This window comes from Hemiscyllium ocellatum, chromosome 3 (assembly GCF_020745735.1).
Source record: "Hemiscyllium ocellatum isolate sHemOce1 chromosome 3, sHemOce1.pat.X.cur, whole genome shotgun sequence".
In the NCBI taxonomy this organism is placed as follows: Eukaryota; Metazoa; Chordata; class Chondrichthyes; order Orectolobiformes; family Hemiscylliidae; genus Hemiscyllium; species Hemiscyllium ocellatum.
In genome coordinates, this window is record NC_083403.1 from 9086908 (window position 1) to 9103030 (window position 16123).

At 39.4% G+C, this 16123-nt stretch overlaps 1 protein-coding gene across 1 annotated transcript in view; it reads left to right on the forward strand.

The window, feature by feature from the left end:
* LOC132834399 (dynein axonemal heavy chain 8-like) overlaps positions 1 to 16123 on the forward strand; it is a 1143262-nt gene that overhangs the window by 347220 nt on the left and 779919 nt on the right. Inside the window, exon 18 of the mRNA XM_060853284.1 lies at positions 9981 to 10061. Coding sequence (XP_060709267.1) covers positions 9981 to 10061 — 81 coding nt within the window. The remainder of the gene's footprint in view (positions 1 to 9980; positions 10062 to 16123) is intronic.

Sequence of the window (16123 nt, forward strand, 5' to 3'; positions counted from 1 at the left end):
GTGCTGTACTGTTCTATGTTCTATGTTCTATTTAGTCTCCTAGTCTGAGGAAGAGCATTCTTGCTCTTTAGGGAGTCCATCAAAGGTTCACCAGATAGGTGCCAGGACGCCAGGACTGAAATATGAAGAAAGATTGGGTTTGTATTCTCTGGAATTTAGAGGAATGATGTGAAACTTTCAGAGAACCATATAAAATCTTGATGGGGCTTGACAGTCCAGATGCAGGAAGAATGTTCCAGATGTTAGGAAAGTCCAGAACTAAGGATCACTATCTAAGAATAAGGGGTAAGCCATTCAGGACTGAGGTGATAAACAATTTCCTTACTTAGAGTTCTGAACCTGTGGAATTGTCAACCACAGAAAGCTATTGAGGCCAGTTTATTAGATATATTCAAGACGGAGCTGGACATGGCCTTTCCAGCTGAAGGAATCAAAGAGTTTGGAGAGAAAATGGGAATGGCTGACTGAAATTGCATGATCTGTCACGATGCAGCTCAAAGGGCTGAATGGCCTACTCCTGCACCTTTTCCTTTTGATTAGATAATTAATAATATTCCCGAAAAAGTAACCTATCAGGATGACTAACCGCCATATGATAGAACTTTATCTTATGTCTGAAAATGGTATAGTTTAATCTGAAACAAGGGTGTCAAGTGTATTTGAATTAAATTATGATGGTATGCAATACAAATTAGTTGAAGTACCTACGAAAATGCATTAACAAGCTCGTCTGTACATAGGCAATGTATGGTCTTCAAAGAACTATTACATGACTTACATTGTACTAATGTTCAATTGTATATTCCTTCAAAATGCAAAAACTCAAAAAAGCTCAGTCAACTATGACTAACAAAGAAAGTTCAGGATTGTACAAGATTAAAACAACAGGCCTAATGCCTGAAAAATTGCTATAAATAACAGTATACCCAATGGATTAGGAGGCTTTCAGAATACAGCAAAGATGGACAAAGAAACTAACAAAAGATGTGTAAATGCAACAGAGAAAAAAACAAAAATTGATTGTAGAAGCATGCATAGGTACATAGAAAGGAAGCGTTTGACAAAAAAAAATGTGGGTTCATTGTACAAAGAGTTTAAAAGAATAAGTTATAATGAGGAATTGAATCATAGAATCCCTACAGTTTGGAAACAGGTCCTTGAGCCCAACAAGCCCATCTGAAGAGTAACCCACCCTGAGCCATTCCCCTACCCTACATTTACCCCAGACTAATGCACCTAAATTACACATCCCTGAACATGATGGGCAATTTAGCATGGCCAATTCACCTAAGCTGCACATCTTTAGACTGTGGGAGGAAACCCACGCAGACACAAGGAGAACCTGCAAACTCCAATCAGACATTCGCCAGAAGCTGGAATCAAACCGAGTCCCTGGCGCTGTGAGGCAGCAATGCTAATCAGTGGACCACCGATACCACCTAGCCACCCAGCCAATTAGAGAAATGGCTAAAAAGTTAAATTATTACGAACATCTGTTTTGATCGAGAATGATACATGAAATCTCACAGAACGAGAAATCCAAGCCATGAGGGAGATTGAGAAGTTTCAAGAAAGTAGTACTCATGAGAAGATTGTACTGGAGAAATTAATGGGTCCAAAAGGTGATGGATTCTCAGAGCCTTATAATCTACATCCCAGAATTTTGAAGGAGTTGGCCAGAATGATAGTCGATGTTTTGATGATTAACTTGCAAAATTCTATAGATCTGGAATGAATCCCACGGATTGAAAGTTAGCAAATGTCACCTCACTATTTACGAAGTGAACAAGAGAGAAAACGGGGAACTATTGATCTTTAGCTTTACATTAGGAATAAGGAAAATTCAAGGCTGGCTTATTAAAGGAAGTGATAAATAGACATTTCGATAATAGTGAAATGATTGAACATCACTAACATGGATATGTGATGGAAATCATTTTTGATGAGCATGTTGAAGTTTTCTTGAAGTTGTTATTACCAAAACTGATAGAAGACAACTGATGGACATAGTATTCTATGATTTTCAGAAGGCATTTGATAAGGACACCAAAGAGGGCTGTTTAGAAACATTAAAGAACATGGGATAAGAGATAATGTATTGGCATTGTGACAGCGCTGTCACTTTAAGAGGTTACTTTGTCTTGGATTTTTTTGAAGGGATGTCGTAAGGCAGAGGCACCAAGCTGTCTCTCAGAAAGTAAGCAATTTGTGAGGCCTTGGGTTTTTTTTAAAGTTGGAGCAATGAAAGTAGCCTGGTGGGGCCAGCTCTCACAGACCCAGCTTTTTAGTTCTTTTAGTTTTTAGGTTTAGTTTTAAGCCTTTGGGGTCTCTAAAGAGTTTGAAGCTTCAATTAATGTCTCCCAGCTACTACTTTCTCTGAATTTTCTCTTGATGTGTTTTGCTCCTGGTTTGGACAACTGCATGTGAGAATCTGTGCCTGAACTTGCCTTTTTGCCAAAGGGAGTGTTTATTGGATGTTATTATATTGGAATCGTTAATTAGTAATAGGTACTATTATTTGGTTATGTTTTCCAATAGTTAAGTAATTCTAAATTCCTCTATCTTCTGTTAGCATTTTAACTAGCGTGTTTAAATAAATTGTTTAAACAACATCAAGTAGTTTGACCAGTCACATTATCTGGAACACAGCACTTCACATCTACTTTTAAAATAAAAAAAACTGGGGTCTCGGCAACCTTCTTAAAATATATTGAGGGTGCATAACAGCATGGATTTATGATTGGCTAACAGAGTGAGAATAAATGGTCATTTTCATCTTGGCAGGCTATGACCAGTGAAGTACCGCAAAGATCAATATTTGAGCCCGAGCTGTTCACAATGATTGGGAAGTGGTAACCAAATGTAATATTGTCAAATTTGTGGATAATGCAAAAGTGAATGAGCAAGAACATGGCAGATGAAATATAATGTAGAAAGATCTGAGGTTATTCATTTTGTGCGGTAAAACAGATGTGCAGTGTATTTCTTAAATAGTAAGAGACTGAAAGGTGGAGATGTACAAAGGACCTTGGTGTCCTTGTTGATAAGTTACTGAAGGCTGACATGTAGGTTCAGCAAGATATTAGGAAAGCTAGTGCTACGTTAGCCTTTATTGCAAATTATTGGAGGATAGGATTAGTAAAGCCTTGCTTTAATTTCCTAGGAGCTCCATTAAACTGCACCTGGAATACTGTATGCAGTGTTGGTTTCCTTATCACTGAAAAGATATTATTAATACAGAGTGGGAGCACAGCAAAGGTTCACCAGACAAAAACAAAGAACTGTGGATGTTGGAAATCTGAAACAAAAACAGAAATTGCTGGAAGATCTCAGTAGGTCTGGCAGCATCGCTGCAGAGAAATCAGAGTTAACTTTTTGGATCCAGTCACCTTTCTTCAGAACTGAAGGTTCACCAGACTTGTTCCCAGAATGGTGGACCGACCTATGAAAAAGCTTGGCCAAAAAGGCTTGTATTCTTCAAAGTTTTAAAGAATGAACAGTGATCTGACTGAAACTTACAAAGTACTTGAAAGAACAGACAGGGTCAATACAGGTCAGATATTTCCACTTGTTTGGAGTCTAGAAACAAAAAGCACGACTTAAGAATAAGGATGATGCCACTTAGATCTGAGTTGGGGTGTTTTTTTTGTCTTTTTGGGGTTGTCAAACTTGGAAACTCTCTGTACCACAGAGGGCTGTGGAATATCTGTTTTTGAGTATGTTTAAGGTAGAGATTGATAAATTTCAAATTACAAACGGCATAGATGATCATTGACATGAGGTCAGTAAAAGACATTGAAATGGTCTATCAGCCATGATTGTATTGAATGGCTTGACAGTCGAAGCCTGACTGGCTTACCCCATAACTATGTTCCTACATTCCAATCTTGCTTTTCAATATTGAAGATCTGAGGCAGTAGAGTCATAGTCATAGAGATGTACAGCATAGAGACAGACTGTTCAATCCAACTCGTCCATGCCAACCAGATACCCTAACCTAATCTAGTTCGATTTGCCAGCACTTGGCCCATATCCCTTTGAACCTTTCCTATTCACGTACCCATCCTAATGACTTTTAAATGCTGTAATTGTACCAGCCTCCACCACTTCCTCTGGCAGCTCATTCCATCCACGCACTACCCTCTGCGTGAAAAAGTTGCTGCTTAGGTCCCTTTTATATTTTTCCCCTCTCACCTTAAACCTATGCCCTCTAGTTCTGGATTCCCCCACCTCAGGGAAAACACCTGGTCTATTTTTCCTATCCACATCCCTCATGATTTTATAAACCTCTATAAGGTCACCCTTCAGCCTCCAACACTCCAGGGAAAACAGCCCCAGCCTAATCAGCCACTCCCTATAGCTCAAATCCTACAACCCTGGCAACATCCTTGTAAATCTTTTCAAGTTTCACAATATCATTCTGATATCAAGATATTCCAATCGGAGAAAAAAATTGAATGCTGTATTCCAAAAGTGGCCTATCCAATGTCTTGTACAGCAGCAACATGACCTCACAATTCCTATAGTCAATGCTCTGACCAATAAAGGAAAGCATACCAACCGCCTTCTTCACTATCCTATTTAGCTGCGACTCTACTTTCAAAGAATTATGAACCTGCACTCCAAGGTCTCTTTGTTCAGCAACACTCCCAGAACTTTACCTGCTCTGATTTGCTTTTCCAAAGTGCATCACCTCAGCCCATTGGCCTATCTGATCAAGATCCTTTTGTACTCTGAAGTAACCTTCCTCGCTGTACACTGCAACTCCGATTTTGTTTTTTTCTGCAAACTTACTAACTATACCTCCCATGTTCACATCCAAATCATTTATATAAATTATGAAAAGTAGTGGACCCAGCATGTATCCTTGTGGCACTACACTGGTCGCAGGCCTCCAGTCTGAAAAGCATCTCTCCACTACCACCCTTTGTCTTCTACCTTTGAGCCAGTTCTTTATCCAAATGGCTTGTTCTCCCCTTATTCCATCTAACCTTGCTAACCAGTCTCCAATGAGGAACATTGTCAACCGCTTTACTGAAGTCCATGTACATCATGTCTATTGCTCTGCCCTCAATCCTCTTTATTACTTCTTCAGAGAACTCAATCCAGTTTATGAAACATGATTTCCCACACACAAAGCCATGCTGACCATCTCTAATCAGTCCTTGCCTTTCCAAATACAGGGAAATCCTGTCCCTCAGGATTCCCTCCAACAATTTGCCCACACTGATGTCAGGCTCATCGGTCTATAGTTCCTAGTCTTTTCCTCACTACCTTTCTTAAATAGTGACATCACATTAGCCAACCTCCAGGCTTCTGTCATTTCACCCGTGACTATCGATAATACAGATATCTCAGCAAGAGGCCCAACAATCACTTCCCTAGCTTCCTACAGAGTTCTCGGATACACCTGATCAGGTCCTGGGGAGGCATCCAGCACCACCTCCTCTGTAATATGGACATACTTCAAGATGTCACCATCTATTTCCTCACATTCTATATTTTCCATGTTCTTTTCCACAGTAAACATTGATGCAAAATACTCGTTTTTAATCTCCCCTGTCTCCTGTGGCTCCACACATAGGCTGCCTTGCTAATCTTTGAGGGCCCCTGTTCTCTCCCCAGTTATCCTATTTTCCTTCATGTGTTTATAAAATCCATTTGGATTCTCCTTAACCTTATTTGCCAAAAGCCATCTCATGCCCTCTTCTTGCCCCCAATTTTTCTCTTAAATATACTCCTACTTCCTTTATACTCTTCTGAGGATTAATTCGATATCTCCATTCTATACCTAACATATGCTTCAAATATCTCTGAAATTTTAGTCCCTACTTTCAAGACTGTTTTTAATTCCTCTGCCACCACTTTCAAATTATTGTTTGTTAACTAAGAACATGATATCATAGGACTTGGATACAGTGTAGGCAATTTGGCTCTTTGAGCTACTCTACTATTCAATCAAGGCTGATCTGGTTGTCGTTTCAACTCCACTTTCCTGCCTGACCCGTTTAGTAATAACCTCCATAACAATCATACATTTGTCTAACTCTATCTTAAGTTGTTAACAATATTTCACTTTCCACAGATGCTGGCAGATCTGGTGTTGATTTCTAGCACTTTTATTTTAGATTTCCAACATCTGCAATATTTTACTTTTATTGATATGCTCTACATCAGTGTTGTTCAATACATTCACCATTACCACATGCACAAGATGATGCTGTTCATTTTCAGAACAAAACACTATTTATTTGTATTAAAACTAGATCTCAAAATTTCATTTGAGAAGGTAGTGAACTGCTTTACTGTGCTGTAAGGAAGAAAGTCCCAAGATGTTCACCACTTAACATGGATTGAAGGGGGATTGCCAGTTCCCAGATCATAAGCTGCTGGAACTTAATTTATTCAAGAGACACATTGTAGTCTTAGCAATGACCACTGTTCCAGGTGATCTTAATGAGACAAGAGCTGCTGATTATTGGATAGACCAGGACCTCCTGGAGTTGAAACTTCCTCTCAGATGGAGGGAAGAAAGTGTCCTCAAGCCATTTAAAGGTCCAAAGGCATTAAATGGACAGTATGAGCCAGCCAAGCACGCACAGTAGAGTACCCGAAGCAAATTGCTTAAATATATTTAAGAGGAAGCTGAACAAGAATATTGGTGATGAAGGCGAAAGGTTTTGAAGGAATTCCTGAGAGTTTCAAGTGAAGAGAGTTGAGAGGAAAGTCATGTGGTAATATTGTAACTCAAAAACCTTGATACCATCCAGGACAAAGCAGACCACTTAATTGACACTACATCCACACTGTCACTCAGTAGCAGTAGTGTGTTTCTAATTATGAGGCTGACGGGTGACCTTATAGAGGATAACAAAATTATGTGGGATATGGATAGGGTAAATAGGCAAAGTCTTTTCCCTGGAGTTGGGGAGTACAGAACCAGAGGGCATATGTTTAGGGTGAGAGGGGAAAGATATAAAAGAGACCTAAGGGGCAATTTTTTCACACAGAGGGTGGTACGGGCATGGAATGAGCTGCCAGAGGAAGTGTTGGCGGCTGGTTCAATTGTAACATTTAAGAGGCATTTGGATGGGTATATGAATAGGAAGGGTTTGGGGGGCTATGGGCCAGGTGCTTGCAGGTGGGACGAGATTGGGTTGGGATATCTGGTCGGCATGGATGAGTTGGAGCGAAGGGTCTGTTTCCATGCTGTACATCTCTATGACCCTATGACTCTCAGAAGAAATTAGAATTTTAGTGGAAGGTAGCTAAGAATGTAAAGAATGGATAGTAAACATTGCTAAAAATTTTTAACAAGGTAAAGAATAAACCTCTAGACAGTGAAAATAAAGGTTAATGGTAGAAAATAAGGAAATGGCAGTTAACAGAAACATATGTTTGCTTCTGACTTCACTTAGAAATACACAAAAGATTCAAATATTAGCTGTTAATCAGGAGGTAGGAAGGAGAGAGGAACAGAGTGAAATTATAATTGTGAGGAAACAGTACTAAGCAAATTGATGGAGTTGCAGGTCAGCAGGTTTATGGGTCCAAATGAACTTCATGCTAAGGTCTTAAAATAAGCGGCTAATGAGATAGTAGGTGCATTGCTGTTAAGTTTACAAAATTGTGCAGATGATGGGAAGATTCCAAAAGATTGAAAGCTAACAGATATAATCCATCCATTCAAGAATGGAGGCAAGCAGAAAATAGGGCACCTTGTTGTATTTTCATTTAGAATGTTATAGAAACTGAATTATGTTACATACATATTGAGAAAGTGTCTGATAATTGTCTTTGCTTTGAGCATTTTAATCAATACCAATTTGGGAGTAACAAATGTAGGCAACTTCAAAGCATTTTGAAGTTCAAGCTACTTATTTTTCCTGCAAAGCACCCACAAAGAATGCCAATGCATTTGCAAAAATAGTGTTTGGAATCATCATTCAAGCAAGGAAAATAGATGTACTTCTCACTTGTTGTTGAAAGCAATGTTCCCAATGAAGAAGTTTGAAAATGCTTGTACAGAACTTCTTTAAGCCTGCATGAGTTTTGTGCTTCACTAATTTTAGTTGATCCTCTTCTGGTGGTTTCCTTCAGTTACCTTATTTAAGTAGAGATAATATGTTAGAAGGATTATCAAATTAAACTGTATGTATTAATCTTCGTAATAAGAGAAAGTCTATCACAATCCTGGGAGTATACCATAGATCCTGAAACAGTCAGAGGGAGATAGAAGAGAAAATATTTAGGCAAACAAAAAGAATCCAAAAAGATAACCTATGCACAGAGATGGAAGGTGTGATTATAACCTCTGTCTTCACAAAAAAAACACAATACAGATATTGTAGTTAAGGGAGAGAGCATAGCATTTTAGATGTGATAAGCATAGAGAGAAAAATATTTGTTTCCTTGAATGTAAATAAATCACCAGGGTTGGCTGAAATTAATCCTGGGCTGTTAAAAGAACTGAGGGAAGAATAGACAAATGATTGTCAAATGAACTTCAACACAGACAAATATAAGATATAATATTTTGGAGGAAGAATAAGGTATGCTCGTATTACTTGGAATGTTCAGTCCCCAATGAAAAGAAGGGACAATGTGAAATCAGAATACACATTCATTATCGACCACAAGTAAGTAAGGCCTTTAAAAAGAGCAAGCTAGGCATTATTGCTAGATTGGTAAAATTTAAAAGTAGGTCATAACTGCCTTGAACCTTGAGTTAACTACTTTTAGTACACTGTGTTATAGTCCCATAGAAATGAAGCAGAGGCACTATAAAGAGGTTCAGAGAAGAGTTACATGATTGATACTAAATATGGGTATCAGGACAGGATTGACATCTGGATCTATGTTCTCTTGAAGATAGAAAACTAAGGGATGATCTATAGGTGGTATTTAACATTTTTAAAGATTATATAAATTGATACAAAGAGAATATTTCTTTTTGCGAAGAATAGAACTGATGACCATGTGTACCTCTTTCAGATAATCACCAACAGATTGAGTAGAATATTCAAAATAAACTTCTATGCCAAAGATTGGTGAGAATGTGGTCATGACCACAGGGAGTCATTGAAATGAATGGTGTAGAGATAATCCAGTGAAGCAGTGTTTGCTTCCATCTGTAACTCCTAATTTAAAGAAATAGTCTGTGCTTGCATTCAGGAAGAACTGGATGCATTAAGCATTGAACTGAAAATTGTTAACACTGTAGTTATACATACATAATGCAGATTCCCTCTTAAAGCAAAGACTCATCATATTTCATATCCAGTCAAGTGGAAGCAAGAAAATTGCAATTCAGAGACCATCAGTAGATATGGTCTCCTCCTTTCTCCTGAAATTGCGCTTGTGTTTTCTTGTTGCTCCTACTGGTACTCTATCCCTCAAGGCAGCTTTACCAAACGAGCCATTTTTTAGCCAGACTGATTTTGAATGAAAATGTAAGAACAGAAGTATCTAAATCTCTCTCTGCATAAACTTGAGAGGCTAGAAAAAGACTTTGAAATCAAACTATAACCAGAAATAATAAGCTAGAAACTAACCTGTATGTAAAGAATTTTGTCTTAAAACAGTGCTGGAGAACATACCTTTATGTCTGCACACCAGTTAGCATCAAACTTCAAAGTCAAGCTCTGAGAAATAAAAACACAATTTCTAGATCTGTGTAGGCAAACTTAATGAATCTTTAACTTACTTAATTTCCTCAATGGGGAGAATAATATAACTTGCGCTGAATGTGAAATATGATGGATCTTTGCTTTAAAAGGGAACCAGCATTGTGTGCATGTAACTAAAGTGTTAACAATTTTCAGTTCAAAAATAATCTATTTTCTTTAAAGAATTGTGTAATTGCAAAAATCAGGCACTTTTTTTCCGAATAAGAAATTAATTCAAGTTAATTCTGACTAATGAAAACTAAGACAATTTTACATAAGTAAAAGTTCTCTCATTTTTATTTCTGTAATCAGTCCACTCTTCAATTATTTGAAAGTGTGTGCCACGGAATTCCTTCTGAGTATGTGACATTGATAACACCAAAAATTAACAAGGTGAGCACTGCGTTATGTAAGTAAAATTTATGTTTTCCCTTCATACACTTCCCCATTCACCAACAATCAAAATACAAGGGATTAATCGTGACTTTCTTTTATCAAAGTTGACAGGAGATTGATGCTCTGCTTTTGCATTAATTTTCTTGTCAAGTGATGTTCAGTATTTTAAGTCAAAGCAATATTTCTTAAAGTGTTAGAATTTACTATGAGCTTATATATCAGCACAAACCTAAGATGGGGATAGTAATGATGATGAATTAGTACTCCAGAGGCCTAACCTAAAGCTTTAGTGAAATAGATTCAAATTCCACAATTGTAGCTACTGAAATTTAAATTCAATTAATTAATAAATCTGCTATTGAAAGGTTGATGATGACCAGGAAACTACCAATTGTTTTAAAAATGCATTTAGTTCAAAGTTATCCAAAACTATGCTGCTAGTATCCTAAATTGTGTCATGTTCTTTAAACTACTTTCACCTGTACTTGCTGGACAGAATACCACTTGTTTAAGCAACAATTAGCCATTTGCAAGCTCTCATCCTTCTCATGAAATTTTACATGACATATGCTCTGTTTACTTCTGTCAACACATAACAGTAGTGATTGTAACGAGGTCAACCAGGTAGACCTCGTAGAATATGAGTTCTATCATTGTAGCTGTTAACCTGGTCCCAACAGGGAGTCCTGGCTGACAGATATAAATAGGAGTGTCAAACATCTTGTTCACTCGAGCTGTCTCTGAGGGAGTCAGAACAGAGTGAAGTTATTTCAATGGGGGCCAAAGAAAAAACTAAGATTCTAGATATAAATCTGATCACTGAGCTGGAAGGTTTGTTTGCTTCCATACTAGGTAACATCATCAGTGAGCCTCCGGTGAAATACTGGTGGTATAGCTCGCTTTTTATTTATGTGTTTAGGTTTCCTTGGATTGGTGATGTAATTTCCTGTGCTGATGAAAATTCCTGTTCTTTTTCTCAGGGGTGGTAAATGGGGTCTCAGTCAATGTATTTGTTGATAGAGTTCTGGTTGAAGTGCCATGCTTCTAGGAATTCTCGCACGTGTCTCGCTGTTTGGCTTGGCCTAGGATGGATGTGTTTTCCTAGTCGAAGTGGTGTCCTTTTTCATCTGTATGTAAAGATACTAGTGAGAGTGGGTCATGTCATTGTGTGGCTACTTGATGTTCATGTATCCTGGTGGCTAGTTTTCTGCCTGTTTGTCCAATGTAGTGTTTGTTACAGCTCTTGCAAGGTATTTTATAAATGACATTATTTTTGCTTGTTGTCTGTATCGGGTCTATCAGGTTCATTAGCTGCTGTTTTAGTGTGTTGGTGGGTTTGTGGGCTACCATGCTGCCAAGAGGCCTGAGTCTGACTGTTATTTCTGAGATGCCTTTGATGAATGGGAGAGTGGCTAGGGTTTCTGGATATGTTTTGTCTACTTGTATAGGTTGTTGCTGAGAAATTGGTGAACTGTGTTCATTGGGTACCCATTCTTTTTGAAGACACTATATACGTGATTTTCCTCTGCTGTTTATAGTTTCTCTGTGCTGCAGTGTGTGGTGGCTCTTTGAAATAATGTTCTAATGCAACTCCATTTATGGGTGTTAAAATGATTCCACTGAATGCAGTCTGTTGATTTCTCAGCAACAAGCCCAAACAAGCAGACAAAACCTATCCAGACACCCTAGCCACTCTCCCCAGACATCTCAGAAATGTCTGCCAGACTACTCAGACCTCTTGACATCATGGTAGCCCACAAACCAACCAACACATTAAAATAGCAATAATGGAACTTGAATTGCCCTATACAGACAAGGAGCAAAACTAATGTCATTTACAAAAATACCTTGCAAGAACTGTCACAAACACTAAATTGGACAAACAAGTGGAAAACTGGCCACCAGGATACATGAATATCAACTAGCCACAAAAAGACATCACCCATTCTTACTAGTATCTTTACATCGAGATGAGGAAGGTCACCACTTCGACCGGGACAACATACCCATACTAGGGCAAGCCAAACAAAGACATGCGCAAAAATTCCTAAAAGCATGGCACCTCAACCGGAACTCTATCAACAAACATATTGAATTTGATCCCATTTACCACCTCCTGAGAAAAAGAACAGGAAATTACATCACCACTGGAAATTACATCACGACCGGAAATGACATCACCAACCGAAGAAAACCTAAATACATAAATAAAAAGTGGGTCATGCCACTAGTACTTCACCGGAGGCTCACTGATGATGTTACCTATTATGGTGACGAAACATCTGAAAATGAACCTTCCAGCTCAGCGACCAAACTTACATCCAAAAAAAAGAGCCTGAAGAAATTTATAAGCAGCTTTTCTTTCAATTGGCGTAAGCATGGGTCTGGCATCATGCTGTTATTTGGGAAGCTCGATTTGTTCAATCTTGCTGTTGAAGGCTGAGCCCAGTTCGTAGAACTAAAGCTTTTGTTAGAGCAGAGAAAATGCAACATGCAATTCTCCTGACAGCTTGTGGACCTGCAACTTTTTTGGTTATTAGGAGCCTAACATTTCCTGAGGCACCAGATACTTCAAGAGTTGATGGATTTAGTTAAGGAAGATTACAATTCAAAGCCTCCCCTAATTCTGAGATGCTATCAGTTTTACTCGCAGCTGAGAACCAGGGGACCTCATGTTGGGATTTTTGACAAGGTTAAGATGACTGGCAGAGGCATGTGACTTTGATTTAACCCTTAATGAGATGACGGGAAACTGTTTGGTATGTGAGATTAATGATGTAATTATGCAAATGTAGCAACTATCTTAAGCCTACCTGGACCTCAAACAGGTACTACAACCGGTTTTGTTATTAGAAAATGCAGGGCACCACTTAGAGTCATAGAGTTATAGAGATGTACGGCACAGAAACAGAGCCTTCCATCCAATTTGTCCATGCCGACCAAATATCCCAACCCAATCTAGTCCCATCTGCCAGCACCCGGCCCATATCCCTCCAAACCCTTCCTATTCATATACCCATCCACATGCCTTTTAAATGTTGCAATTGTACTAGCCTCCACTACTTTTTTTGGCAGCTCATTCCATACATGTACCACCCTCTGCATGAAAACGTTTTCCCTTAGGTCTTTTTTATATCTTTCCCATCTTACCCTAAACCTATGCCCTCTAGTTCTGGACTCCCACACCCCAGGGAAAAGATTTTCTCTATTTATCCTACTAATGCCCGTCATGATTTTATAAACCTCTATAAGGTCACTCCTCAGCCCCTGATGCTCCAGGAAAAACAGCCATGGCCTATTTAACCCCTCCCTATAGCTCAACTCCTTCAACCCTAACAACTGCATAGCCTCATACACATATCCGGAACAGATAGACTCTTTGTCAGCCAATAGCAAAACCCCAAAACAGACATGCCTCAGCTAAGTAGTTCACATTTTCTTCAGGATTTTGGCCAGCAAGCTATTGTAGTTGCTGTCAGTATGTGGACTATTGAATTATAGAACTCACAGGCCAATATCCAGGAGAGTGCACACCCTGGAAAGCCCACCTACAGCCGCCTTGGAACAGCTAAATTGCTTAGGAACATCCAAATCAGAACCAATAAAAATAAATAAAAAACAAAAGAACTGCAGGTGCTGTAACTCAGAAACATAAACAGAAATTGCTGGAAAAGCTCAGCAGATCTGGCAACATCTGTGGAGAGAAATCAGAGTTAATATTTTCTCACATTCTCAGAAAAATGTTCTGAGGAAGGGTCACTCGACGTAAAACATTAACTCTGATTTCGCTTCACAGATACTGCCAGACCTGCTGAGCTTTTCCAGCAATTTCTGTTTTGTTGCAATCAAAATAAAAACCTGGTTAAATGGTCACACAGTTCTAATGGAGGATGATACTGTAGCGGCTGTAACAGTGATTACAAACCAGTTTTTAACAAAATTCATTTAGGACTCCAACCCTTTGCATTAGACCTTAGCTAGACTGGTAACCTATACCAGGGAACATTTACAGATTAAGTGTGCAGCTTTGATTTCAGTCTCGTGTGTGAATCAGCTTGTTCAGTTACCATTAATTGTAGTAAAATGTTCTGGCCTAAGCCTGATGTGGGGAAATTCATTGAGAAAGATTCACCTTGATTGATTTGATTTTTTTCAACTGGAAAATGTCTGCCTAAGTGACTTCCTAATTAAGTACAGGGAGGTTTTTCAGGAAGGTCTGGGGGCTATTAAAGCAGCCAAGGTCACCTTATACCTTGACTAGGAAACAATTCCACAATTCTGCAAGACCCGCCCAGTACCATTTACGTGATGTGGAAAAATAGAGGGAGAAGGAGGAAGCTATAAAGCAAAGGAATTATCAAAATACAGTTTGTGGATGGGCAGCACCGATCATACCAATTGTGATGCCCAACAGTTCAGTTTGACTTTGTGGGGATTTTAAACAAACAGTGAACCATTTTTTGCAGCCGGATGAAAACCCAATACCTCGCACAAAGGACTTATATGCAAAGCTGGCAGATGGGGCTATCCTTCACAAAGCTGGACATGAGCCATGCTAACTTACAATTGCAGTTAGATGAGGATTCCCAGAGTATGCTACAGTTAATACCATCAATGGTTTACACCAAATAGGTCACTGCCATTTCAGGTATAATCAGCCTGTTCCATTTTTCAGCAGACAATGCAGAGCATTTTACAAGTTCCACCCCTTTTTTATCTGGTTGATGTGCAATAAGAGGGAAGACCAATAAAGAGCATTTAGAGAACTTGGGCAGAGTCTCTAAGCATTTCTTGAAGACAGACATATGCCTTAGAAGGGAAATGTGTGTGTCCCAGGCACCCTGAGTGACCTACTTGGCTACAAAGTTGGCAAGACCAGGATACACATATTGGAGATAAAGTGAAGGTTATCAAAGGTGTACCGGCTCTCACATCTGTAACAGAGTTTAAATCTTTCCTTGGATTGATGAATTATAGAAAATTCTTACATAACTGAGGCCTCCATCCTGGCACCCTTGCATCTGCTATTGAAAAAGGGTCAGCCTTCGAAATGATCTTATAGCCAAAACGTAGTCTTTAGGGAAGTGAAGAAACAGCACACTATGATTTCAAGCGAGATTCCAAGCAGCCATGCAATGCCTCCCCATATGGCATTGGGGTAGTGTTGACTCACAAATGGCCCATTGGAGAGGAAAGCACAATAGCATATGCTTCCCAGACTTTGGCTGATGCAGAGTGCATATACATACAGATAGAGAAGGAAGGATTGGCGGTCATTTTTCATGTGAGAAAGTTCCACCAGTACTTTTATGGATATAGATTTGTAATAGCAACAGACCACAATCCCCTGTGAGGCCTATTCAAAGAGAACAAGGCCGTGCAGCCCATTCTTCCATGTTGAATTCAGCGATGGGATCTCATTCTAAATGTGTACGATTACAAGTTGGAACGCTGTCCAGGAGATCAAGTAGCAAATGCAGATGCCTTGAGCCACCTGCCGCTGGCAGATACACTATTGGTATTGCCATGTTCTGGTTTCAAGATTTTTGGACACCCTTCCGATCACCACTGACCATATCAGATTGTGAAAGCAAAAGGATCTGATTCTGGCAAAACTAAAACATCTGGTGGTGATATGGGAAACAATAGGCCATCATAGCCAGTCAGGAGGAAAAAGTGAGGTCTGCAGATGCTGGAGATCAGAGCTGAAAATGTGTTGCTGGAGGGACTTGGGGGAAGGGCGATGGCGATGTGATAGGTGGAAGGAGGTCAAGGTGAGGGTAATAGGCCAGAGTGGGGTGTGGCAGAGAGGTCAGGAAGAAGATTGCAGGTTAGAGGGCGGTGCTGAGTTCGAGGGAATCGACTGAGATAAGGTGGGGGAAGGGGAAATGAGGAAACTGGAGAAATCTGAGTTCATCCCTTGTGGTTGGAGGGTTCCCAGGCGGAAGATGAGGCGCTCTTCCTCCAACCGTCGTGTTGTTATGTTCTGGCAATGGAGGAGTCCAAGGACCTGCATGTCCTTGGTGGAGTGGGAGGGCGAGTTAAAGTGTTGAGCCACG